Source organism: Pygocentrus nattereri, chromosome 21 (assembly GCF_015220715.1).
Source record: "Pygocentrus nattereri isolate fPygNat1 chromosome 21, fPygNat1.pri, whole genome shotgun sequence".
In the NCBI taxonomy this organism is placed as follows: Eukaryota; Metazoa; Chordata; class Actinopteri; order Characiformes; family Serrasalmidae; genus Pygocentrus; species Pygocentrus nattereri.
In genome coordinates this window covers 33,585,958-33,612,548 of record NC_051231.1, presented here as the reverse complement: position 1 = coordinate 33,612,548, position 26,591 = coordinate 33,585,958, and the positions used below count along the sequence as shown (strand labels likewise).

At 40.8% G+C, this 26,591-nt stretch overlaps 1 protein-coding gene and 1 long non-coding RNA gene across 3 annotated transcripts in view; one reads left to right on the top strand and one right to left on the bottom strand.

Annotated features, from left to right (window-relative positions):
- Positions 1–15,076, top strand: part of LOC108444095 (plexin-A2-like) — a 165,509-nt gene extending 150,433 nt beyond the window's left edge. The window contains exons 26-32 of the mRNA XM_037532242.1: positions 4,297–4,400; positions 4,784–4,880; positions 7,647–7,843; positions 8,299–8,468; positions 12,288–12,500; positions 13,078–13,228; positions 14,287–15,076. Coding sequence (XP_037388139.1) covers positions 4,297–4,400; positions 4,784–4,880; positions 7,647–7,843; positions 8,299–8,468; positions 12,288–12,500; positions 13,078–13,228; positions 14,287–14,382 — 1,028 coding nt within the window. The 3' untranslated portion in view covers positions 14,383–15,076. The remainder of the gene's footprint in view (positions 1–4,296; positions 4,401–4,783; positions 4,881–7,646; positions 7,844–8,298; positions 8,469–12,287; positions 12,501–13,077; positions 13,229–14,286) is intronic.
- A 5,067-nt stretch (positions 15,077–20,143) lies between these two features.
- The window catches only part of LOC119261933, a 54,317-nt gene continuing 47,869 nt past the window's right edge, over positions 20,144–26,591 (bottom strand). For both annotated transcript variants that reach the window (XR_005129293.1, XR_005129292.1), the window contains exons 4-5: positions 23,629–23,731; positions 20,144–22,407 (exon numbers count right to left, since the gene is read on the bottom strand). This is a non-coding gene — a long non-coding RNA (uncharacterized LOC119261933). The remainder of the gene's footprint in view (positions 22,408–23,628; positions 23,732–26,591) is intronic.

The window sequence follows — 26,591 nt, the reverse complement described above, 5'->3', positions numbered from 1 at the left end:
CTGCGTGTGCATTAATTCGAACAAAGTCAGAGTAAAGGCCATTTAGATTAGCAAACAAGACCCTCATTATCCAGTGAATATCATGCTTTCACTCAGGAGCCCTGAGAGAGTTAAGCTGCCTTTCTGGAAGGTGTTTCTGGAAGGACTGCACTGTATCATCCTTTAAATTTCCCCAAGTAGATACAAATAAATATATAATACAAATATACCAGGTATACAAATAAACTGTCCGCTGTGATCCGGTGTGTGAACGTCTGCAGTACCTGCTTCATCTACTCAGCACTTCATTAAAATAAATCAGCTGATGGAACTGAACAAATCCATACGACGGCTGGAGAGCAGAGAGAAGGAGCCGAACCCGTTTCTTCAAACCTCACACAGTGTTTTACTCTAGGAACACACTTTACATACATAGTTTTGAAAAATGAGTAAATGACAGAAAACATTAGAAATATTAAAGATAAATTAGTAAACATTATATTTAAATTCCTTTAAACAATTTATTAGTTAAGATTTTTTCTAAGTACTATAGACAGACAGACAGACAGATAGACAGACATAGAGAAACAGATGGACTACAGTCTGTAACTGTAAGTGGAGCTGATGGGCAGTGAGTGGATCTGATGGGCAGTGAGTGGATCTGATGGGCAGTGAGCAGAGCTAATGGGCAGTGAGTGGAGCCGATGGACAGTGAGTGGAGCCAATGGGCACTGAGTGGAGCTGATGGGCAGTGAGTGGAGCTGATGGGCAGTGAGTGGATCTGATGGACAGTGAGTGGAGCCGATGGGCACTGAGTGGAGCTGATGGGCAGTGAGTGGAGCTGATGGGCAGTGAGTGGATCTGATGGGCAGTGAGTGGAGCCAATAGGCACTGAGTGGAGCTGATGGGCAGTGAGTGGAGCTGATGGGCAGTGAGCGGATCTGATGGGCAGTGAGCAGAGCTGATGGGCAGTGAGCAGAGCTAATGGGCAGTGAGCGGAGCCGATGGACAGTGAGTAGAGCCGATGGGCAGTGAGTGGAGCCGATGGGCAGTGAGTGGATCTGATGGGCAGTGAGTGGAGCCGATCGGCAGTGATTGGATCTGATGGGCAGTGAGTGAAGCTGATGGGCAGTGAGTGCAGCTGATGGGCAGTGAGTGGATCTGATGGGCAGTGAGTGGATCTGATGGGCAGTGAGCAGAGCTGATGGGCAGTGAGCTGAGCTAATGGGCAGTGAGCGGAGCCGATGGACAGTGAGTAGAGCCGATGGGCAGTGAGTGGAGCTGATGGGCAGTGAGTGGATCTGATGGGCAATGAGTGGAGCCGATCGGCAGTGATTGGATCTGATGGGCAGTGAGTGCAGCTGATGGGCAGTGAGTGCAGCTGATGGGCAGTGAGTGGATCTGATGGGCAGTGAGTGGATCTGATGGGCAGTGAGTGCAGCTGATGGGCAGTGAGTGGATCTGATGGGCAGTGAGTGCAGCTGATGGGCAGTGAGTGCAGCTGATGGGCAGTGAGTGGATCTGATGGGCAGTGAGTGCAGCTGATGGGCAGTGAGTGCAGCTGATGGGCAGTGAGTGGATCTGATAGGCAGTGAGTGCAGCTGATGGGCAGTGAGTGCAGCTGATGGGCAGTGAGTGGATCTGATAGGCAGTGAGTGCAGCTGATGGGCAGTGAGTGCAGCTGATGGGCAGTGAGTGCAGCTGATGGGCAGTGAGTGGATCTGATAGGCAGTGAGTGCAGCTGATGGGCAGTGAGTGCAGCTGATGGGCAGTGAGTGGATCTGATAGGCAGTGAGTGCAGCTGATGGGCAGTGAGTGCAGCTGATGGGCAGTGAGTGGAGCTGATGGACAATGAGTGGAGCTTATGGGCAGTCCTAAAACCAGTGGGTGCTTCTCTGCAGAGAAGTGGAGATTATTAAAGGCAGGAAAAGTAACTTTTCCTCTAGAACGTGACTTTGTGGGCACGAGAGGCCGGTTCCTCTGCTCTTTTATCCTCAGAGTCTGGAAGCTGATAGATTATTGATGGCTGTGATGGCTGAACCTCATTTAATTATTGAAAGTGGAAGTGATTGTTACAGGTTGGAGATGAATGTTTCATGCATGTGTGGCTCTCTGTGTGAGTGCGCTGTATCCGACTGGCTCACGCAGTGTTACAATGCTCTGTTCTGCTGGGTTCTCTGCTGTCTGTGCCCTAAAGCTGCTAATCTGGGTAGATGTTTTTACCTCCGGGGACTTCAGCGCTTTAGTGTTTGAGCCAGTGAGTGTGTGTGTGTGTGTGTGTGTGTGTGTGTAAGTAAAGTAAGTCAATTTTATTTATATAGCACATTTAAAACTAAAGTGCTTCACAATAAAACAAAAAGGATTCCCACCTTCGCGAACACCACTACCACACATTCACACAACAGTGTACAGACCTCAGTCCACAGATCGCCTGCTGAATGATAAGCGATGAAAATGTGTTTTAAGCTTTGTTTTAAAAACAGTCACAGATGACGCATGTCGCAGCAACAGCAAAGTGATTGAGAGGCAGACCTTAAAGATCATGAGGGCGCATATATACAATGCATGTCCTCAACGTATGCAGGTGCCTGACCATTCAAAGCTTTAAAACCATCAATGCCATTTTAGATTGGATTCTGTAAGGCACTGGGAGCCGGTGTAAGGATTCTAAAACTGGAGTAATGTGCTCTTTTCTTTGTACCAGTTAATATTCTGGCCGCAGCATTTTGAACTAGTTGTAAACGAGCCAGAGATGCTTCATTAATTCCAAAATACAGCGCATTACAGTGATCCAGTCTAGAGGTCACAAAAGCATGAATGACTTTTTCCAAATCTGAAGCATTAAGAAATAATTTTAACCTGGAGATTGTCCTGAGCTGGAAGAAGCTGGCCTTGACCACTGCATTTATTTGTTTATCAAATTTTAATTCAGCATCAAAAATGAAACCAAGGTTTTTAACTTGTGTTTTTATAAAAGGGGTTTAAGAACCCAGATTTACTTTCAAGCTCTTGGTCACTGTGGGGGGACCAAATAAAATAACCTCTGTTTTACTATCATTCAGCTGAAGAAAGCTCTGGGTCTTCCAATTCTAAATATCCATGATACATTCATTGAGTCTTCCTAAGGAGTATTGATTTCCAAGGTTTAAAGGTAAATATAGTTGTAGATCATCTGCATAACAGTGAAATGAGATGTTATGTTTATGAATAATTTGGCCTAGGGAGAGCATGTATAACGAAAAAAGCACAGGGCCTAAAATGGACCCTTGTGGAACCCCAGATGCCATGGCCACAGATGAAGAGAAGTATTTCCCAATGTTAACAGAAAAGCTTCTATGTTTAATATAGGAGATAAACCAATTTACAGCCGAACACTTGACCCCATCACAATGTTCCAAACACTTAATGAGTATATCCTGATCAACAGTATCAAATGCAGCACTCAAGTCCAGCAAGACCAGGACAGAACAACCACCAGAATCAGCATTAATTAAAGGATCATTATTCACTTTTAAAAGACTCAGAACTGTGAAATGCCACAAAACCCGATTGAAAAGGTTCATACATTTTGTAGTTGTTTAAAAAAGATTCAAGTTGAGTAAACACAACTTTTTCAAGAACTTTAGCCAAAAATTATAGTTTTGATTTGACTCTTAATCTCTACATCCAGATTGTGCTTAAAACTTGCAGGAACTGCACCAGATGCTAAACTTGCATTTATAATGGATAAAACATCAGGTCCAATTGTGTCAAAAACGTCCTTAAAAAACCAAGGCGGAAGAATATCCATGGCAGATGTAGAGCATTTCATGTGAGAAACAATGTCAGATAACTGTGCAAAGGAAACCGGTTCAAATTTCTCAAATGTTGGAACATATTTGTTACATGCTTCAGAAAGGATGGCTCTTCAAGGGTTCTTTAGTAAAGAAAATCATTCTATATAGACCCATAAACACCCAAAGATCCATTTGCATGCTTAAATTGTTCTTTACATGGACAAATGCTTCTTCAGATTGATGGAGAATGTGTCTTATGTGGTTCTATATGGAACTTTTTTAAGCAATTCTATATAGCACCAAAAAGGATTCTTCTACTTCTACTACAACACTTTCTCCATCAGTCTGAGGAACCAACTGCAACAATTTAAAAAAATGTGCCTCAAAAATAAACAGCAGTTTTAGTTTATTGGAAATGAAGGAAAATGAAATGACCATTTTCCAGCCAATAGCATGTGTTAGTTTACATCCCTCATCAGGAGCTTTTATTGAGTTCCTGATTGTGTATATTTGTGTTTTTGTCTGTGTGTTTGTGTTGCAGAGTGGCGTCAGGGTCGCACGGCGCGCGTGGTTCTCCAGGACGAGGACATCACCACCAAGATTGAAAACGACTGGAAACGACTCAACACACTCATGCACTATCAGGTCGGCTCTGTGAAGGGATGCTTTCGCTTGAAACGCTTAAAACAAGTTCTATAACATTACGGAACATTTTGTTACTCAAATACTTCAGAAATACATATTTAAAAAGAAAAAATAAGAATTTAACAACAAATAATCTCATAATAATTAGGTTTGTAGCTAAGTGTTGTAAAAAGTAATAGAAGCTTATTTACACCAATTAGCATTAAGCAAACTGTATTTCTAAATCAGTGTTATTGTAATTAATATTGTTGTGGTCATTGTTAATAATAATGATAATAATAATAATAAATAGTATTTTTATGTTTCTGGTGAGGAGAGAGGACTGTGTACATTTCATATTTGGTCAAACTATCACTAAGTCCTGTGTCTGTTTTCCTCTGCAGGTTTCTGACCGCTGTGTGGTCGCTCTGGTGCCGAAGCAGACGTCGTCCTACAACATCCCGACATCGGCCAGTTTCCCTCGCAGCTTCAGCAGATACGGTCAGTCTCACTGGCCTGCGTTACTTTACTGCGTTCCCTTTAGAGAACACTGGAGGAGTGAAAATGATGATGATTAGATGTGATTACACACAAAGTTCCTCTCTTTTTATCTTAAGATCTAACAGGTCAAGATAAGATTTATCATACATTCGTATTGCAGATGCAAAACTGACCCTTCATTTAGGAATTTTGTCTTACAGCTTTTTATATTATCCAAAGTTAGGAAATCTTGACAGTCAATTGACTTCGATTGAGCAGGTTATGTCTGTGACGACAGCTAACATTATGATACTGATGTAAAAAAGGTCTAAACAAAACTAAAGTGATAAACTGTAAGTAGTGAATGCTGTGAGAGCACCCCCTGCTGTTTATCAGTGTCGCCGCTCCCCAGTTTCAGTCTCCATTTCCCAAACGCTTTAGCCGAGCGCGCTAACATTACTCCCCCTAATAAACAGACATACGTTCAGCTCCGTCTCCTCATTATTCACCACCATCACTGTAATATTTCATCATCAACATTAACACAGGAAGGTAATCAGAGGGGCAGTGGAGTTCAAGTTGGCAGAGTTTGAGATAGATAGATGATAAAATGCAGAGAGATAAACATTTCACAAGATTAAAAAAAAATGAAAAATCCCACCGCTGATGAGATTTATAATGAGAATCTTGAAGATCTAGCGCAGAGGTGCCCAATCCTGGTCCTGGAGATCTACCATCCTGGAGAGTTCAGATCCAGCACACCTGGCTCTAACATTCAGATGCTCCTGAAGGCCTTCATTAACAGGATCAGATGTGTTCCACATTCACATTACCAGGTTGAAGTGGCACAAATCTGATCTTTTCAAATCCGACCTGAGCCACTTTCACATGTGCCTTTTTTCCACTCAATCGGATTTGAGCAGTGAGGCTTGTAAGGTGAGCGTAGCCTTAGATTTGGGTTGGAGCTAAACTCTGCAGGGGGTGGATCTCCAGGACCAGGATTGAGCTGGAGTATGAGATGTAAACAGATTCATTCAGAGTTGGTTTGGTGTGAACTGGTTCAGACGTCTTTAAAGTGGTGGTGATGGGAACCAAACGTCGCCATGTCTACAACACAGATATAGACACTTTATTTACCATCCAGAACCTCCAGAGAACCTACACGTACATGTGAAATATGTGTGCCAAATGACCTTGTTGGCTGGTTGTATGTTAAAAGAATAGCTTAATCAAATATTCTAATGTAGCTAATGATGAATTGAAGCTAACAGCCATGATGTCACTGGCATTACTCTAATTAACGGCTGAAGAACGAGTTAGCCAATTACAGAATGGCCTCGCTGGATGTGAGTGGGAGTGTGCAGTATGAAATGCGCACACACACACATCTTCTAAGCCGCTTCTCCTTCTGGGTCGCGGGGGGGTGCTGGAGGCAATCCCAGCTGTCATCGGGCAGAAGGCAGGATACACCCTGGACAGGTCGCCAGTCCAACGTAGGGCAGACAGACAGACATACAGACATACACATTCACACACACACCTAGGGGCAATTTAGCATGTCCAATTGGCCTGACAGCATGTCTTTGGACTGTGGGGGGAAACTGAAGAAAACGGGGAGAACATGCAAACAACACACAGAGAGGACCCTGGTCACCCGGCTACCCACCATGCCACCGTGCCGCCCTCGTATGAAATGCAACATTAGCCATTCTGACTGAACTTCCTTTAGCCGGTATTAAAGCGTGCGCGGAGTGACCTTGCTGGACGCTTGTGGAGTTTAGTCTTCCCTCTGCAGTCAGTGTGAAGAGGGTGAGAGGTCAACCTGTCTAATCTGTAGATGAAAGCGCAGGCTAATTATGGAGGGAACTGCTATGTGTGTGTGTGTGTGTGTAGTGGATGTCCTGCTGCGTGTATCATTAGCCTCTCTGCTGTCCTGGCACGCATCCCGAGCAGGGTTATCCCCCTCTCCACGGAGGACGAGGCACATGGAGCTTCCCTCTCCTTATCAAATCAGCCTCTGTTAATGAAGTGCCACCATTCTCCGCTATTTTCTGGCACGACAGTCGATCTGTATTCTCTTTAAAACCCTCACATGCTCATTATCTACATTACTGACATCTCTCCTTACTTCCCTCACGGTTTTTAGGTTTTAGCAGTGGAGCTATGAGGCTAATGTAGCTAACAAGTTATATTATCTATGGCTGCAGGCCTAAATCATCACATACTCTATCAAAGCATGTGGAGCTGTTCAGGAATCTTTAATAGATTAAAGCTAAAACTTTGCTAAAAACAGTAGCAGCTACTGAGAAGAAGGCCTTTGGTCCTTGACTGAAGTCAGTACTTTAAACTCTGTAGAAAAGCACTGACCAATAGACAGGAGCTCTGGAGCAGCCACACATGAGCCCAAGGTCACCATGTCCAGTGCCAAGCGTGGGCTAGAGGAGTATAAAGCCCCCCAGCATTGGGCTGTGGAGCAGTGGAACTGCGTTCTCTGGAGTGATGGAGCTCCATCCAGTACCTTTGGGATGAGTTGAACTGATCCAGAACTGACCATCCACCATCAGTACCTGACCTCTCTAATGCTCTTGTCTCATAATCTAGCCTATTAGAGATTACTGAACCAATCCACATGACTTGAGCCCAGTGTGATTTAGCCAGGCAGCTAGCACTCTGCTAACTGGCGATCTAATACTTGTTAAAGCTAGACAGTTTTCGATTGTGTAAATATGTTACTTAGATTTCTCGCCATTTTTCTTAAAACATTCTCACGGTCCCTCTCTTTCGCAGACACGGTTCTCCGCTCGGCGTCGGCTGGCAGTCCGGAGAGCATGCGCTCGCGGGCCCCGATGATTACGCCCGACCTGGAGAGCGGAGTGAAGGTTTGGCACCTGGTCAAAAACCACGAGCACGGAGACCAGAAGGAGGCAGAACGGGGCAGCAAGATGGTGTCTGAAATCTACCTGACCCGACTGCTGGCCACCAAGGTGAGCCTGACACATATTTAAGACTCGTTAATTTAATCTTCGTACCTAATGAACCACCAAATTGAGTCATTTGCCTCATTAATTATGACTCCCTCATTCAGTCAGATTCATTCTCTGATAGTGGAGTAGAAAAGAAGAAGAATGGTTTGTGGCACTGGATGCAGTATAAATATAGTGAAAGGGCTTAAACTTTCAGAAAATGTATTTTAACTTTGGTGACTTTAGTAATTAGAATATTAAAACTAGACAAATTACTAATTATTTTGTTGAATATAAATATGGCTTAACTTTGTTAGACATTTATCGATATTTTTATGGCATTAAAATCACAGTGACTGCAGTAAATTATATTCTCCTGTATATTTACAGTAATCCTGGGTGTGTTTTTACAGCTAAAGCTTACAGAACGAGTAAATGTCCAGTGAACAGCGCTGATGATGAGTCTTTTCTTTCAGGGCACGTTACAGAAGTTTGTGGATGATCTGTTCGAGACGTTGTTCAGCACCGTTCACCGTGGAAGCGCCCTGCCACTTGCCATTAAATACATGTTTGATTTTCTGGACGAACAGGCAGATAAACACGGCATTCATGACCCCGACGTGCGGCACACTTGGAAGAGCAACTGGTGAGATTTTCCCGTAATGCTCATATTACACACGCCGTTAATCAGTCCTGATATCACACACGCCGTTAATCAGTCCTGATATCACACACGCCGTTAATCAATCCTGATATCACACACGCCGTTAATCAGTCCTGATATCACACACGCCGTTAATCAGTCCTGATATCACACACGCCGTTAATCAATCCTGATATCACACACGCCGTTAATCAACCCTGATATCACACACGCCGTTAATCGGTCCTGATATCACACACGCCGTTAATCGGTCCTGATATCACACACGCCGTTAATCAATCCTGATATCACACACGCCGTTAATCAATCCTGATATCACACACGCCGTTAATCCTGATATCACACACGCCGTTAATCAACCCTGATATCACACACGCCGTTAATCAGTCCTGATATCACACACGCCGTTAATCAATCCTGATATCACACACGCCGTTAATCGGTCCTGATATCACACACGCCGTTAATCAATCCTGATATCACACACGCCGTTAATCAATCCTGATATCACACACGCCGTTAATCGGTCCTGATATCACACGCCGTTAATCGGTCCTGATATCACACACGCCGTTAATCGGTCCTGATATCACACACGCCGTTAATCGGTCCTGATATCACACACGCCGTTAATCGGTCCTGATATCACACACGCCGTTAATCGGTCCTGATATCACACACGCCGTTAATCGGTCCTGATATCACACACGCCGTTAATCGGTCCTGATATCACACACGCCGTTAATCAATCCTGATATCACACACGCCGTTAATCAATCCTGATATCACACACGCCGTTAATCAATCCTGATATCACACACGCCGTTAATCAGTCCTGATATCACACACGCCGTTAATCAGTCCTGATATCACACACGCCGTTAATCAGTCCTGATATCACACACGCCGTTAATCGTCCTGATATCACACACGCCGTTAATCAATCCTGATATCACACACGCCGTTAATCGTCCTGATATCACACACGCCGTTAATCGTCCTGATATCACACACGCCGTTAATCGGTCCTATCACACACGCCGTTAATCAGTCCTGATATCACACACGCCGTTAATCAATCCTGATATCACACACGCCGTTAATCGTCCTGATATCACACACGCCGTTAATCGGTCCTGATATCACACACGCCGTTAATCGTCCTGATATCACACACGCCGTTAATCGGTCCTATCACACACGCCGTTAATCAGTCCTGATATCACACACGCCGTTAATCAATCCTGATATCACACACGCCGTTAATCAATCCTGATATCACACACGCCGTTAATCGGTCCTGATATCACACGCCGTTAATCAATCCTGATATCACACACACCGTTAATCATCCTGATATCACACACACCGTTAATCGGTCCTGATATCACACACGGCGTTAATCGGTCCTGATATCACACACGCCGTTAATCGGTCCTGATATCACACACGCCGTTAATCGGTCCTGATATCACACACGCCGTTAATCGGTCCTGATATCACACACGCCGTTAATCGGTCCTGATATCACACACGCCGTTAATCAATCCTGATATCACACACGCCGTTAATCAGTCCTGATATCACACACGCCGTTAATCAGTCCTGATATCACACACGCCGTTAATCAATCCTGATATCACACACGCCGTTAATCAGTCCTGATATCACACACGCCGTTAATCAGTCCTGATATCACACACGCCGTTAATCAGTCCTGATATCACACACGCCGTTAATCGTCCTGATATCACACACGCCGTTAATCGGTCCTGATATCACACACGCCGTTAATCAGTCCTGATATCACACACGCCGTTAATCAGTCCTGATATCACACATGCCGTTAATCAGTCCTGATATCACACACGCCGTTAATCAGTCCTGATATCACACACGCCGTTAATCAGTCCTGATATCACACACGCCGTTAATCAATCCTGATATCACACACGCCGTTAATCGGTCCTGATATCACACACGCCGTTAATCAATCCTGATATCACACACGCCGTTAATCGGTCCTGATATCACACACGCCGTTAATCAATCCTGATATCACACACGCCGTTAATCAATCCTGATATCACACACGCCGTTAATCAATCCTGATATCACACACGCCGTTAATCAGTCCTGATATCACACACGCCGTTAATCAGTCCTGATATCACACACGCCGTTAATCAGTCCTGATATCACACACGCCGTTAATCAGTCCTGATATCACACATGCCGTTAATCGTCCTGATATCACACACGCCGTTAATCAATCCTGATATCACACACGCCGTTAATCGTCCTGATATCACACACGCCGTTAATCGTCCTGATATCACACACGCCGTTAATCGGTCCTATCACACACGCCGTTAATCAGTCCTGATATCACACACGCCGTTAATCAATCCTGATATCACACACGCCGTTAATCGTCCTGATATCACACACGCCGTTAATCGGTCCTATCACACACGCCGTTAATCAGTCCTGATATCACACACGCCGTTAATCAATCCTGATATCACACACGCCGTTAATCAATCCTGATATCACACACGCCGTTAATCGGTCCTGATATCACACGCCGTTAATCAATCCTGATATCACACACACCGTTAATCATCCTGATATCACACACACCGTTAATCGGTCCTGATATCACACACGGCGTTAATCGGTCCTGATATCACACACGCCGTTAATCGGTCCTGATATCACACACGCCGTTAATCGGTCCTGATATCACACACGCCGTTAATCGGTCCTGATATCACACACGCCGTTAATCAGTCCTGATATCACACACGCCGTTAATCAGTCCTGATATCACACACGCCGTTAATCAGTCCTGATATCACACACGCCGTTAATCAGTCCTGATATCACACACGCCGTTAATCAATCCTGATATCACACACGCCGTTAATCAGTCCTGATATCACACACGCCGTTAATCAGTCCTGATATCACACACGCCGTTAATCGTCCTGATATCACACACGCCGTTAATCGGTCCTGATATCACACACGCTGTTAATCAGTCCTGATATCACACACGCCGTTAATCAGTCCTGATATCACACACGCCATTAATCAGTCCTGATATCACACACGCCGTTAATCAGTCCTGATATCACACACGCCGTTAATCAATCCTGATATCACACACGCCGTTAATCGGTCCTGATATCACACACGCCGTTAATCAATCCTGATATCACACACGCCGTTAATCGGTCCTGATATCACACACGCCGTTAATCATCCTGATATCACACACGCCGTTAATCAATCCTGATATCACACACTCCGTTAATCGGTCCTGATATCACACACTCCGTTAATCAATCCTGATATCACACACGCCGTTAATCGGTCCTGATATCACACACGCCGTTAATCGGTCCTGATATCACACACGCCGTTAATCAATCCTGATATCACACACGCCGTTAATCAATCCTGATATCACACACGCCGTTAATCAATCCTGATATCACACACGCCGTTAATCAGTCCTGATATTACAGTCTAGTTATGGTCACTTAGAATCTATGTATTTAGAAGTTTAATTACAATGAATTTCTTGAAAATTGTTTCAGTAAATTTAGTATCAAAAATGCCTTTTTGTTTCTTTTGTATTAAAATACTGACATATTGAATAAAACATTTAAAAGCATTTTAAATCTGCTGCTGTCTAGTTTATATTTGTTCTTTGTGTACGTTATTATTAAATCAGTCATTGTGTGTTGTTAATTGCTAAGTGTGATTAGCTGCGTTATTGCTGTGTTCCTGCAGTCTCCCTCTGCGCTTCTGGGTGAACGTGATCAAAAACCCGCAGTTTGTGTTCGACATTCATAAGAGCAGCATAACGGACGCGTGTCTGTCAGTGGTGGCTCAGACGTTCATGGACTCCTGCTCGACGTCGGAGCATCGCCTGGGCAAAGACTCGCCCTCCAACAAGCTGCTCTACGCTAAAGACATCCCGCATTACAAGAGCTGGGTGGAGAGGTGCGTCTGTGTCTGCTCTGTCTTAGCAATGTGCTAATAGGGCCCATATCTCCAATATATAATATATTAACATAAAATGTATAACAGAGAACGCAGCACCACTGCTCCACAGCTCAATGCTGGGGGGCTTTATACCCCTCTAGCCCACGCTTGGCACTGGACATGGAGTCCTCAGGCTCATGTGCAGCTGCTCCAGAGCTCCATTCTATTGGTCAGTGCTTTTCTATGGAGATTACACAAGCAGCTTACAGTGTTGAATTCACTCATTAGAAGGACTGTATGAACTGTGTATTCTCTATCTCGTATTCTTGTTTTCTTCTATTCTTGTAAATATTAGACATGAGTTTATTAACCTCTTATGATCTTATGTATGTATACTGAGGCTTATTATTCACTAACTACAGGAGCTTCAGTGCAAACTGATTGAGCTACTCTAAGGTTATAGAAGTGTGTAATAAATCTTGGGCCCCGTCGGCTAGTCCTGTCCATTCAAGGGCTTAATGCTTCCCATGTGTGCAGGCGGCGTGCGGCAGAGAGCGCCCAGGTGATGTGCAGGTGTCTTTTTCTCTTGTATCAGGTACTACGCTGATATCAGCCGCCTGCCAGCCATCAGTGATCAGGACATGAACGCGTACCTGGCAGAGCAGGCGCGTCTCCATTCACATGAATTCAACATGATGAGTGCCCTGCATGAAATCTACGCCTACGTCAACAAATACAGCCAAGAGGTGTGTAAGAAAAAAATGAATGTGATATAATGAATCTAATAACAATTATAACATTTATGAAGTTTAATAATTGTATACATATATATATATATATATATATATATATATATATATATATATATATAGTGCCTTTGGAGTTCACTGTCCACTCTATTAGACACTCCTACCTCGTCAGTCCACCTTGTAGCTGTAAAGTCAGAGACGACAGCTCATCTGCTGCTGCACAGTTTGTGCTGGTCGTCCTCTAGTCCTTCATCAGTGGTCACAGGACGCTGCCCACAGGACGCTGCCCACAGGACGCTGTTGGCTGGATATTTTTGGTTGGTGGACTATTCTCAGTCCAGCAGCGACACTGAGGTGTTTAAAAACTCCAGCAGCACTGCTGTCTGATCCACTCAGACCAGCACAACGTCAGTGTTACTGCAGTGCTGAGAATGATCCACCACCCAAATAGCACCTGCTCTGTGAGGGTCCATGGGGGTCCTGACCACTGAAGAACAGGGTAACAGAGTATCAGAGAAACAGATGGACTACAGTCTGTAACTGTAGAACTACAGAGTGCAGCTATACAGTAAGTGGAGCTGATAAAGTGGACAGTGAGCGTAGAAACAAGGGTTTATACACACACACACACACACACACTGTTAAAAAGAGCTTCTTTTGTAAAGACAGTGCAGAATGTGTTGTATATGGTTCTATATAGTACCAAAAAGCTTGTAACAATAGAAGAACCTTTTGTGGTGTTATAGAGAACCATGCCCAACACATTCTCCATTTTAGTGAACATGTTAGAATTCATGGTTCTGTAAGGAACCATTGTCTTTACAAAAGATATATTTGTACATACAAACATTGCTACATACATAAATATATAGATATATCAATATATTACAGAATATGAGTACAAAAAAGGAAGAAGTATATACTAAAGAATTCTGAAATAATGAAAAATAAAATCCAGTGACAATAATAATAATAATAATAATAATAATAATTTGATGAAAGTAATTTTGTTGAATGTGTGTTGTCCTGTGCTGCCCCCTGCTGGCTGCCTACAGATAATAGAGGCTCTGGAGCAGGACGAGCTGGCTCAGAAACAGAGGCTTGCCTACAAGCTGGAACAACTCATCGCTGCCATGGCAACCGAAAGCTGATCTGAGATCAGCCCTCCAGAACAGACGGACGGACGCAGGTCACCTACTGAGAGCAGACCTGACGTCAGCCTACGGTCACAGAGACACCTGCATTCATTCACAAAGACAGCAAGACTGATTTTACTGTCCACTCGGATACATAGTGCCATCTACAGGCCGCTTTGAGGAGTGCGGAACAGGCTCCTGCTGTCGGTCGGGATTAAATCAATCAAACTGTGGCTTTTTAGGAAATCAGCTGAAGGAAAACTGTCTGAGGCTGAAATGTGAAGGAAACGGTTAATGAAGGCGTAAAATTATAATTACTGAAATAAATAGAATTACATGTTACACCCTTAAGGTTTGCAAAGGATTCTGGTTTACATGCATGGAAGGAAAGATGTCCCTGCTTAATTGTTCATATTTGTCAGCATATTTTGTTGAAATCATGTGTTTCAAGGCCTGTCGTGGATGTCGGAGCACTGCGTGAATCTGAGAGCTGGAATATTATAATAATTGTGGCTGTAGTCCCTGTTCACCACGTTTCGTTGCCATCAGGTGGCAGAATCCAGCCGATTACTGACCATTCTGCTGTACAACCAGTAAATAAGCTCTTTATACTGACCGTGATTTTAAATAGTGCTGAAAATCATGTCATTGCAAAACACAGGTTTGTATGTATGCATGTACATATGTATGTATGCGTGTTGTGTTTACAGAAAAAACTCATGTCTTTTGAGGTATTTTATTCATTTGAAGGACAGATTTGCCAACAAATTACTACATTTACTGTCAGACAGACGAGCGTGCAGTTCCATGACTGTCCACCAGAGGTCGCTGTTTACATTTTTATTATTATACTTGAAAGAAAAGACATTGTCAACAGAAATTGTTCTTGTGTTGCTGTTAACCAATGAGCTTCCAACCATTTTTATTTTTTATTTGTGTGATCAGTGTTATTGATCGGTGAAGCATGCCACACATTTCTAAACTCTCTTCTGAATATTTACCACCTGAAGGTTCTCAATTTGGAGGATTATTTGGAGACACATAGTAGTAGTTTTATCTTTCTAGCAGCCTTCAGTTCCATGTTCACCACTATTTGTTCAATCTGTTGATCAGAAAGTGCAAAATACTCACTTTTTCATCATCATAAATACTTTTATACTTTTAACAGTATGTATCAAGTGAATTTATTATTTAGCACATTTTGTGTGTCATTGTCATCGTATTTTGCTGGTTTTTAATCATTCTCTTCCCGTTCAGGTTTCTGTTTTTATCCAAACTGCATTTTTCACGCCACGTCACGACATAAAGCTGCTTCACTGCTGCAGTAAATTATACTCAAATTTAAAAACATATACTGTAGAAACCAGTAAAGTCAGTTCCAAGTGTGATGACACTAAACGCTGTTATATGAAGTCATAAAAAAGCTGACCACACAAGCGTTCTTTTTTTTACAGCTAAATATTATTGTGTATTTAAATTGTAAATAATACATTCCTATTTTCCAACGATTCACTTTGTACTGTTGTAATAAATTAATAAATTCAACCAGTCAAAATGTGAACATCTAAGTTGTGATGCTGCTTTTGGTGCCAACCAGATCTTCATTACTATCGCCATGCATTTCTTCCTCTAGTCTGTAACCCTATTAGTTCATGTAGTTACTGGACCTTTAGGCCCAAAATTAATATCACAAATTGTTCTGTTTCTCTTTAATAATGTGAGTCTTCTGTGATTTCACACAGTTTAAACAGATGTGTTTGGGTTCTTTACATTTTTCCCGTTTCCCACAGATGTGCAGAAGCATACAAAGTGAAAATCAAGACACTCACACATGCAACCGGCATCAGAAGAAGACTTCAGCAGACGGCGGCTGATCCTGACGGTCCTGAGCGCCGCAGTCCAGTCGGTCAACACGTGAGTTGTTGTGCCCTGTCTGCAGATCTGTGGCCTAAACTCTGCAGTAAAGGTAACTGTCCAAATAACAACTTGAGTAGAAGTACAAAAGTGTCAGCTACTTACAGGACAGCCGTGGATTTTCTCCGTCCATCCAGCATCTGGATCTTCCGTTCCGCCTTCCAGCTGTTACACTGCCGCATAATTTAAGGAATGTGCAACAGCTGCGATTTTTAAGGTGGAGCGGAAAATTCAAACATGAAGCTGGCGAATAAGGAACAGACGACTCTGTTCTTCTCTTTTTGGATCCTTTTGGTCAAAAATGAAAGACGCTGAAGCTCCAAAGTGAGGTGAACTGTAAAGCAGAACAGGGGCTGAGCGAGAGCCAAGGGGGTGGCCAGTGTCAACTTAGCGTGAAATACGGCCACCCTTATGGCCACTCCAGTTATGGAAAGCGAGTGAGCGATCATCAATAAAGCACCACTTACACTTTAATGATTAAATTATATGCCATCAGGGTTGCTACCAGTCAGTTATGAGAGTCTGATCATTTAATCATTTGTGTATATTGCCATGAAGGTAAACTGGGTCTCATAACTTCCTCATGAATGAATAAAATATGTTACATCAACGTTGCTTTTCACTGCACTGATGGCAGCTTTTATTATATCATGATATAATGGCTTATGTTTTGGAATATGTTATTTATGTGGAAATGATGGACAAACGTATGTAGAGCGAATAATCACTTTTTATGTTCTTTTTATACAATAATTATATATAAATATATATATATATATATATACATGCATATATATATATATTTATTTATATATAATCTGAAATAATAATAATAAAAATAAATAATCTTACCTGGCCACCTTGTTCTAAACGTTCTAGCTACATTCCTAAGCTGAACCAACACAACAGAATGAAACCCAGAAAAACTAAAGTCCATCAGAATCTTAGTTTAAGCTAAACTACCCGCCCAATGGAGCAGGTGCTTCTTGGAAGCTTCTCAGTTGGTCATCTGGCTGCCCAGTAGTCTCTGCCTCATGGCTATTCCCTCAGTCAGTCTGATAAGGGACCATAGTATTATAGTAAACTGAATTTTTCTTACTTTGGTGAGAACCAAATCAAGCTTTATTGGTCAAAAACAGCCATACACAGTATAATGTGCAGCGGAATGCTTGTATGACTGTCTGTTGCCATGAAAAACAGAATATATATATATATATATATATATATATATATATATATATATATATATATATATATATATATATATATATATAGATATATATCGGAAGAAAACCTTGTATCTCTGTTTTTGTCGTTTTTCAGTTTTTGACAAAACTTGAAAATGCCTGTTGTTCTTTACATTGTGTGTAAATTTCATGACGAACAATCTCGTATCTCCAAAATAGTCACTTTACAGAGGAAGGAAAAAACACACTTTACTTTTAATGTAAGTCAATGGAACCAGACATTTTTACATCATTTTGGGCCGTTTCTTTTGGTCCATTCATTGTGAAAATTACACACAATTAACATGCAGGTCAAAAACTGAAAAACGACAAAAATGGAGATGTGAAGTTTTGTTCCAACAACAGCGATATATTAAAATATAGCGGCATATATTGTGTGTGTAGGACGTACGGATGTGTGCAGTAATCCAGTTACATATCTGTGTGTATGTAAGTAATATAAATGTATGAAGTTTGCTGTATGTAAACTCTGCTCAGATTTTGGTCCTTATAGTCCATATGAAAAAAACAAAGTTACAAAAATAACCCATTTTACTTTCCAAATATGGCAGCCAATCAGAACAGACTGAAGGGAAGAGTGAAAACACAGCCTGTTTAATTCTAGATGATAAACAGAGGTTGAAAAATGGTCACGTAGAGACAAATTAACCGATACGATACAGGCTCTGAACATTGTGGAACTAATCCAGATTCATGGCATTAGAAGCGCATGTCTGTCAGTGTAAGCACTCGCTCTCAGAATGAGCCTAATGGTAATTACATCCTCCTTTCTGCAGCCAGTTAAATCATAACCCACGTGCCTTACAACAGACCACATCTCAGTTATGGTGGCTGTTTGAAAGGTCCTTTAGGGAACCCAAAGTGGTTCTCCTATAACCAAGCATGTTCTTTCCCGCAGTTGTTCTAGCTGTTAAAGTCTACAAGCAAATGGCTCCGTGGTCCGGGGCTATATTTGCACGCAGAGGTAGGAGGCGATGGTGCGAGTGACAAATTTTACAGTCCAGACTGTCTGAGATGTGTGTCCATATAACTCCTATGGCATTCTGTTAAGACCCTCACTGCCCACCTCAATCAGATTCAGTTTCAAGTGGAAACACGGCAAACTCACCCACTCAGCTGTCACTGTAACTAATCCAGTGTTGTACTGAAGTGATGACATTCTGTGCTGTTATCAGTGCATGCAGTTCATTGTTCCACCTTCAGTTCACCTGTTTAACACACATGGTCATGTAGACTCATTACAAATAAGCCTAATCATGTTTTTCGCTTGAACAATTTCAAAATAATAGCTTATGTAATCACCAATAAATGTATGCTTCATTTAATGTCATTTTTGTTAATAATAAGTGAATTAAATCATTAATATACTGTATTTATCTTTATGTTTTTGTCTTGTGAACTGATCTCCACTGTTGAATTATGATGAATTCTGGATAATAATCTTCTTGTGCCTCCATTATTGATGTGCTACAGCTTGCTCAGTCTACAGTGCTGTCCATTATTCTGGACTCTTCCTGCTTATTAGTGCCCTGAACTTGTACTTGATTCACATATTAGAATCATTTTCAACATTTATTTGCAAACAGGTTGTATAGTGTATATAAAATTGAGAGGTCCGCTCAACTCAAAATGATATATTAACTGATTTACACTCAGACTCAGTTTGAGGACACCAGAGTTCACACAACTCAAACTTCTTAGTTGAGTCAAAAGTTCTCTTAATTTTTTAAGTTTTGCTGTTCAGTTTGGTAAAATCAAATAAATTACATTTTTTAAGCTAGCCAGGACTCGCGCCATCACACAATCCTGCTAGACATTGTTCCTCTTGGGTACTCACTTATGGATGGCTAGAGCATCGCTGGGGCTCAAACTCACAACCTCCTGTTGGGGTGACGGCTTTCCAATCAGAAATGTCTGAAGCAAAATTTCCGTAAATATTTAATCCACTGTAGAAAATATTTGTAATTTTAACTTTGACATGTGTTGTAGTCTCATGTTGTGCAACTGTCTAATAATTCACCCAACATCAGGAGGCTATGAGTGAATCCCACCAATGCCACAGCTGTTCATTTCTGGACCCCAAGAAGAAAAAGTGCCAGATTGGGACTGAGTGATGAAAGAAGTCATAGTTATTGGGGAGACTTTGTTCATCTTACTGTGATGCAGTGGTAGAAACAGTAGCAATGATGTGAGAGAGTCCTGTGCGTCATACACATTTTATCTTGACAAGCGTTTACTGTGCACCTCTACAAGGTTTACCTAAGCATTTTAAATACAAAGAGCCCAAAATTTCCTCACTTTATTAAAATAAAAATGTTTAATGTAATCAGAACAGAACTTATTTACACATATCAGCCTTAAACATGGGGCCTGTTTAAGGGATGAAGAGAGGTTGTGTGAATATGAACTTCGACTGTTTTGGCACATAAATCCACACAAACACAAGTGAACCTCAAAGAAAAGCAAAATGTAAGATATCAGCCCTTTAATAAAGTACACATTAGTAAGATGACAATGAATTACTGAATATTTAGAGCTAATAATGAGGCCCTGCTACTTCTCCAGTGATGAGCAGAAGATCTATTAGAGAAAATGATAGACACGTAAACACAGAGGAGACGTAAAGGCACCTTTATTAGAGCATATAGAGGCCAAGACAAGTAAAACCCTTTTCTCATTTCAAAAGTATCTTAACTAAAGGCATTTCTTTCTTATCATTACAAAATAATGTACAGTAATATGGCAATAAATAGATACATTCAAATGAGTTACTCTTAGGAATGTAGAACAAGAACATATGATAATATTTATTAAAGTGACAAAGTGAATTAATAAGGTATTATTATTATTATGGCTACTTACAACATTTCAAGTACTTGAAATGAACATTACCTGTTTGGGGGGGAAGAAAAAGAGTACAGTAAGTATAAAAATAATCTGTCAGTAAAATATGGACATCTAATAGAAAATATTTAACTTCTTTCCTCAGGTCCCCTACCGTCCATTCTGCTGTAGAAATAGACACTGGCCTGAATTATATTTTTATAAATATAATCAAACAAAACATTTAAATTCAAAACTTAACTACACTTCAAATTTCCTGATAAAAAATACAAATATTAAAATTTAAGCCTGTTTTTTTATTTAATGGCTGCTGTGAAAAAGGCTTAAAATCAACCTACTGGCTCCAAAATCTCTGTGTGGTCAAACTCACTGAGCTGTAAACCGAACATCTGCCACGTCAGCAGGAGATGCCGAGGAAATATGGCTCCTTTGATTTGGTTTATTAATAAAAATGCTTGACTTGCAAGAGCTGTGCAACAGTACACCAGAGGCATCTGAAGGCTCCCCCTGGGTTAATCCATACTGAGGCCCCAAGACGTCATCGGAGGCCGTCTTTAGTAGCTGTTTGAACTTCAGCTTCTTTTTTTAAACCAGAACTGGAGATGAGCCTCACCTTCAGTGCTCCTTTAAAAATCTTTCAGTTTAGGGTTGTTAGGTGTTGGAGTGCGTCTTACAGACTAAACAAAGACTACAATGTGCTGCTTTTCAGGTCTTGAGACATAGCAACTCAGTATTGTGAGGCTAAAATTAGCTTTCACACCAGTGGAAAAGTTCAAGGCTAAGAATTTGGTCACTTTACAAACACACTTGACCTCAACGTAAGAGGAATCTCGGCATATCTAAGTTCAGGACTTTTCACTCAAACAGTGATACTCGTGACAGTGTAAAAGACAAAAGATGCACCGCTGACCTGAGAATTTTAAGGTCCTGCGGTAAAATGGCACATTTTTGCAGGACAATGTCATGTATTAAAACTCTTCTCACTCCCAGCACATAAAAAACTGAAAATGACTCTGACCGCCATAGAGGTTATTAATAAAAATGCTTTGGCTTGCAACTGCCTTGCAACTGAATACCAGCGGCATTTGACAGCTCCTCCAGTGCCAAGCTGGGCATTGTAGACATGCTAGTCAGATTAGTCCAGGCCTGACCAGTAAACAGGTGGAGAATTTAATTGGATTTATACTGAGCCAAAGGGTTTGGATACTTGCTGCTGCCTGTAAATAAATTATATTAAAATTCCACAACGAATGATTCAATAAAACACCTGACAAGCTGTCAATAAAGCCATAGTTCACAGTTCAGTGAACAAAGCAGTTGGCCAAACCAAGACATGTTTTGCAATACAAGCATATGTAGCCAATAAACATAAGTTTATTATGTTTATATTATGTTTATACTGCTAAATTTCCTTCGGGATCAATAAATCTATCTATCTATCTCCAAGTCAATGGCCACCACTGTAGCACTACTTGCCATAAACTATGCTTCATTATAGTTATTATGCAATCCATTGCTTATATGGTTTCCAATAATGTATGATAGACAGTTATGTATAAAAACTGGAAAGTACATTAGGACAGCTAATACAGTAGCTGTATCCTGAAGCCATGTCTATACTTTTGTACGTATATGAATAAAGAGAGGTTGTTTATGAACTGTATCAACAGATATACTCTAAAGTCAAGAGTCACATCCCTGAAGGAAACTAGCTGAGAAGGATGAAGAAATGGAGCCGGTTAAGAGAAACAGTCAGAGAGCGATACGTCTGGACTCTGAGGTCAGCAGCAGCCACAAACAAAGAAGTCAAGAAGAAAATGGAGGGAGATCTCAATGAGATGGAGTCAGACTGATGAGGCGCAGAAATGCTGCTGCACTTGTAGTAACATTGTTTCAATTACAGCTTTTGTGTTTTGTCATTGCTTTGGGAAACAGCCTTGTTTTCCCTTCCAGAAGAACACGAAGGAGAAGCTTAAGACTGGTCTGGCGAAGATCCAAAGTGAGGTGGGTGATACAGTCCAAGAGACGAGAAGTGCTGAAGAGAAGGCCAATCAGGAATTGAAATGAGAGACAATCATGAATGTCACATGGTTCATACACAAGGCTGCCATGATGACAGAGAAGGAAAGATGGAGCAGAGCACCAGTGCTCACACAGACAGGATGATAAATGTGGGACACATGCTGTTAAAGAAGCCTACCTAGCTATTTTGACCCATTTACATCGAAAGACAAACTGCAGCCCATTTCTTGTTGTTTGCTTGGTGAACTTATTTGCGCATTTCTGTGGTTCATTGTGTAAGTAAAACACACGCATAGTATTTCCCTGTTTCAGTTTAACATAATTTCAACATTTCCTTGTTGGAGTTTAATTTCGTTTCGTTAGTTCGTTCAGTCAGTCGTTCACACTAGGTCGGAGAGAACTACCCAGCTAGCAAGGTGCACACAATGGCAGACAATGCTGATATTGTCGACCTGACTTTGGCAAATTTAGTAGTTCTGTATAACTGTATCCAAAAATAGTATTTATAATGATATATATAAAAACATGCGGTGCAAAACATGAGAAATTACACTGACAACAACAATCAGTATATTATATATTTATATATTTACAGAGATAGGGAGAGAAAGACAGATGTTACTGGTAGTTACTGGATGCACCACAGAGCTGCTGCCTCAGTGCTTCTCTGTGAATTAACATAATAAAAGTTGACTTATGGTCCTGCTAATTGCTGGCAAGAAGGAGGGGTGATAATAAGCCTTAATATTTCATAAGCCTGGGACTTTAAGGTGCTAAATAACCTTATAATATGCTAACAACAATCTTAAAACACACACATATATATATATACACACACACACACACACTATATATATATATATATATATATATATATATATATATATATATATATATATATAAAATCAAACATATTATATAATATAGCTATATATATTAAAGAAAGTCGATATAAATCAGCTGTAAAAACATGGAATTATCCACTACAATAAAGATCAATGAGCCTCTAGCGTCTCTGGGCCTCATTGTCCAATGTTTTTTTTTATCAGGTGTTTTTTCTCAGGTTAGAACAGAATCTACACACACACACTCGAGCACAAAGGTGAGAACAGTTCTGCTCTTTAAGAACATGTAATGAGTCGTCATGTTTCTTAGGAATTTTCTCGAGAACACACAAGTAAATGTACTAGGTAAGGTATCTGCAGCTATAACTTCTGTTTAAAGCAACACTCACCTGTCCAGGTTCAGGAAGGTGCAGCATGAGCTGGAGGAAGCTCAGGAGCGTGCTGACATCGCTGAGTCCCAGGTCAACAAGCTGAGAGCCAAGAGCCGAGATGCTGGAAAGGTAAATTCAAGTTATTCATAGAGAAATGCATTTCAGCTGACATTCAACAATGTTTCAATATTTTTTATAATCTGCTATTCTAACAGAATCAAACTGACCTAAATGCTGGACAAAATGACAAATGACAAACATGTATCTATTCTTTTATCACTGCCTTCTAGAGTCCCAGGTCAACAAGCTGAGAACCAGGAGCTGAGATGTTGGAAAAATAATGGCAAAACAACATGGAGACACTGTTCAAAAATATTAGACATGCCATCTAATGGTCATGTGCAATGCAACCGTAAATTTTAACCTGTTTTTGGCAGGATGTACATCTATATTTCACAAATAAGGCTTCCCAAACTAACATGATCTTTGTTTATTTGAATTGTCCTCATAAGGCTTATACTATTAGCATATTGGCATATAAAGTGTATGCAAATGCATTTGCAATCTTGGGTTTTTAGTAGTTTTTCTGCTGATTCAAAAATCGTATAACTGAAATTTTTGGATGTGGATCAATTAATTTTATCAGCTAATGTAAAGCTAAATTACCTTGTAAATATCACGGGAAATCAGTATCCCTCAAAATATTGGTTACTGTTAAAAATATGTATACAACGTCCCCTATAGATGATCTACAAATACTTCAATCATTAACAAACTTTCTGGTGATGTTCAGTTGATTATAAACAACATCACGGTTAGGGTCAGGTTTAGGAGTAGGTGTAGGGTTTATCTTGAGGTTATTGTTAAGGGTTAGGTTTAGGTTTAGGTTAAGGGACAGATTTAATAGAATCTTCAACACTCAAATTCAAGTTCAATTGCATTTAATAGATATTTAGTTGATTGTTACTTTAAGATATACTGAGCATCAACAAAGCGTCTACAGTGGTCCTCCAAATAAAGTGTTACCCCATCGCAAAAAAGCCCTTTGGCTAAGTGTCACACCTACGTATCATTACTGCTGAAAGAAAACACTTTTGTCGATTTTTTTTTTTCCATAATTTGAAGTCCCAGCTGCTGTTTACAATGAGCAAAACTTTCATGACAAATAGAGCAACTGAAATTGTGCAAATGGACTGAGTCAAGTTCATTTAATTAGTGCTTTCTGCAACAAAGTAGCTTTACAGAAAATCCAGGTCCAACTACTGCTATAAGGCTCTACTACAATTCTCCTTACTGCAGAGACGGTACTGATCTTCTGCTGTCTGAACTGTGCTGAACCACATCACTGTATGTCCTCTTTGATTAATACACGTTGTATAATATATGTGCATTATAGTTTCCCTCTGGGATGTCAATCTCACAATATGTAATGATGAGTTTAATGCCTGAATCCACTCATGATGGCATTTAGATCTGCATTTGCATATGGCAAAGGAGTTTAATTTGGAAGGGAAGGCACTATGAGAAATGTTTAGGTCCTAAAATATGCCATGTTTTCAAGGTTTTAAAACTCATGTGTCTTTGAACTTTTTACATCTTCATAGACTGAGACCTATTTTTACATTTGTAGTATCTAGAGGTTAGAAAGCTCTTAGAAAACTGTTTATATATTCGTTCATATTTTTGAATACAAATCTAACATAAACCTTACATTAGCTACATTGCTGACAGTCCATGACTGAGGTGTCCTTGAGCAAGACACCTAACCCCCAATTGCTCCCCCAGCGCCGTGGATAGGGCTGCCCACCGCTTTGGGCAAGTGTGCTCACTGCTCCCTAGTGTGTGTCTTCACTAGTGTGTGTGTGGTGTTTCACTTCACGGATGGGTTAAATGCGGAGGTGGAATTTCCCCATTTGTGGGATTTAAAAAGTATCACTTAACTTAAACCTTACATTAGCTACCTAATGCTGTCTACGCTACACTACACCACATATTAATGTCATCAACATTTACTTTTTACTAGAGATGTGGGTAGAGGTTTGTGAAGTTTCTCTTACATTTTAGCCATTATCAGTGTAGCCCACTTGGAATGAATATGGCGTTTCAAATATTTAGAAAATGCCAAGTGCATAGTGGAGTTCTTCTCCACATCTGAGCTTGGTGCCTAAACACATCAAACAAACACAATAAACAGGAAGGTTTTTTTGTTTGAGAAGTTGGAGAAAATAACCATTTGCATTGCTAATGTTATTTGTAAACAGCAACCCATCAGACAGCTCTGACTAGTGTGCTCCTTATCCAGTCACAAATATATTCTTACTGAAAATGACATTACTTGCATGTTAAAGCATTTACTGAAAGTATTCTATCTGATCAAAATTCTGACCATATGATGTGATTCCTTTAATGAAATAAATAATATGAAATGTTTGGACGTAGATGTAAATTTGCTGTGATCCCGCTGAGGAATTCCAGCATCTATGAAAACAATATGACCTGAAGTCGTAAAGCTGCTTACAGCAAAAATACACTCCCTCAAGAAATACTACATGACCATAAGTAGTCAGACAGTTCTGCTGACTGGACACGAACAGGGCTATATAAGAGGCTCCTCCAAGCACTGAGGGTACACCAAGCAGCCAGCAAAGGTGAGGGAGTTATGGTGTCAAATTGCTTAGCTCCTTAAACAATCTTGTTTTATTGTATTGTATGTTCGATGTGCATTTCAGTGCATTTCTGCTTCAGTACAAATCTTATCTACGGTTTATTTTTCTGTGTTCAGTGTCCACAACCTGTCAGCTGATCTTCTGTTCTCTACTTTTGGCAACAAAAAAGGTATAGTGTAACAAAAGGTACAAATTGTATGATCTCACACAAAGTGTTGTACTTATAACTTATTTGCTATTCTAAATAAGACTTATCTGAACTTACTAGGAAATCATTTTCACACAAACAAAAAATGTGAAAAATGTATGTAAAGA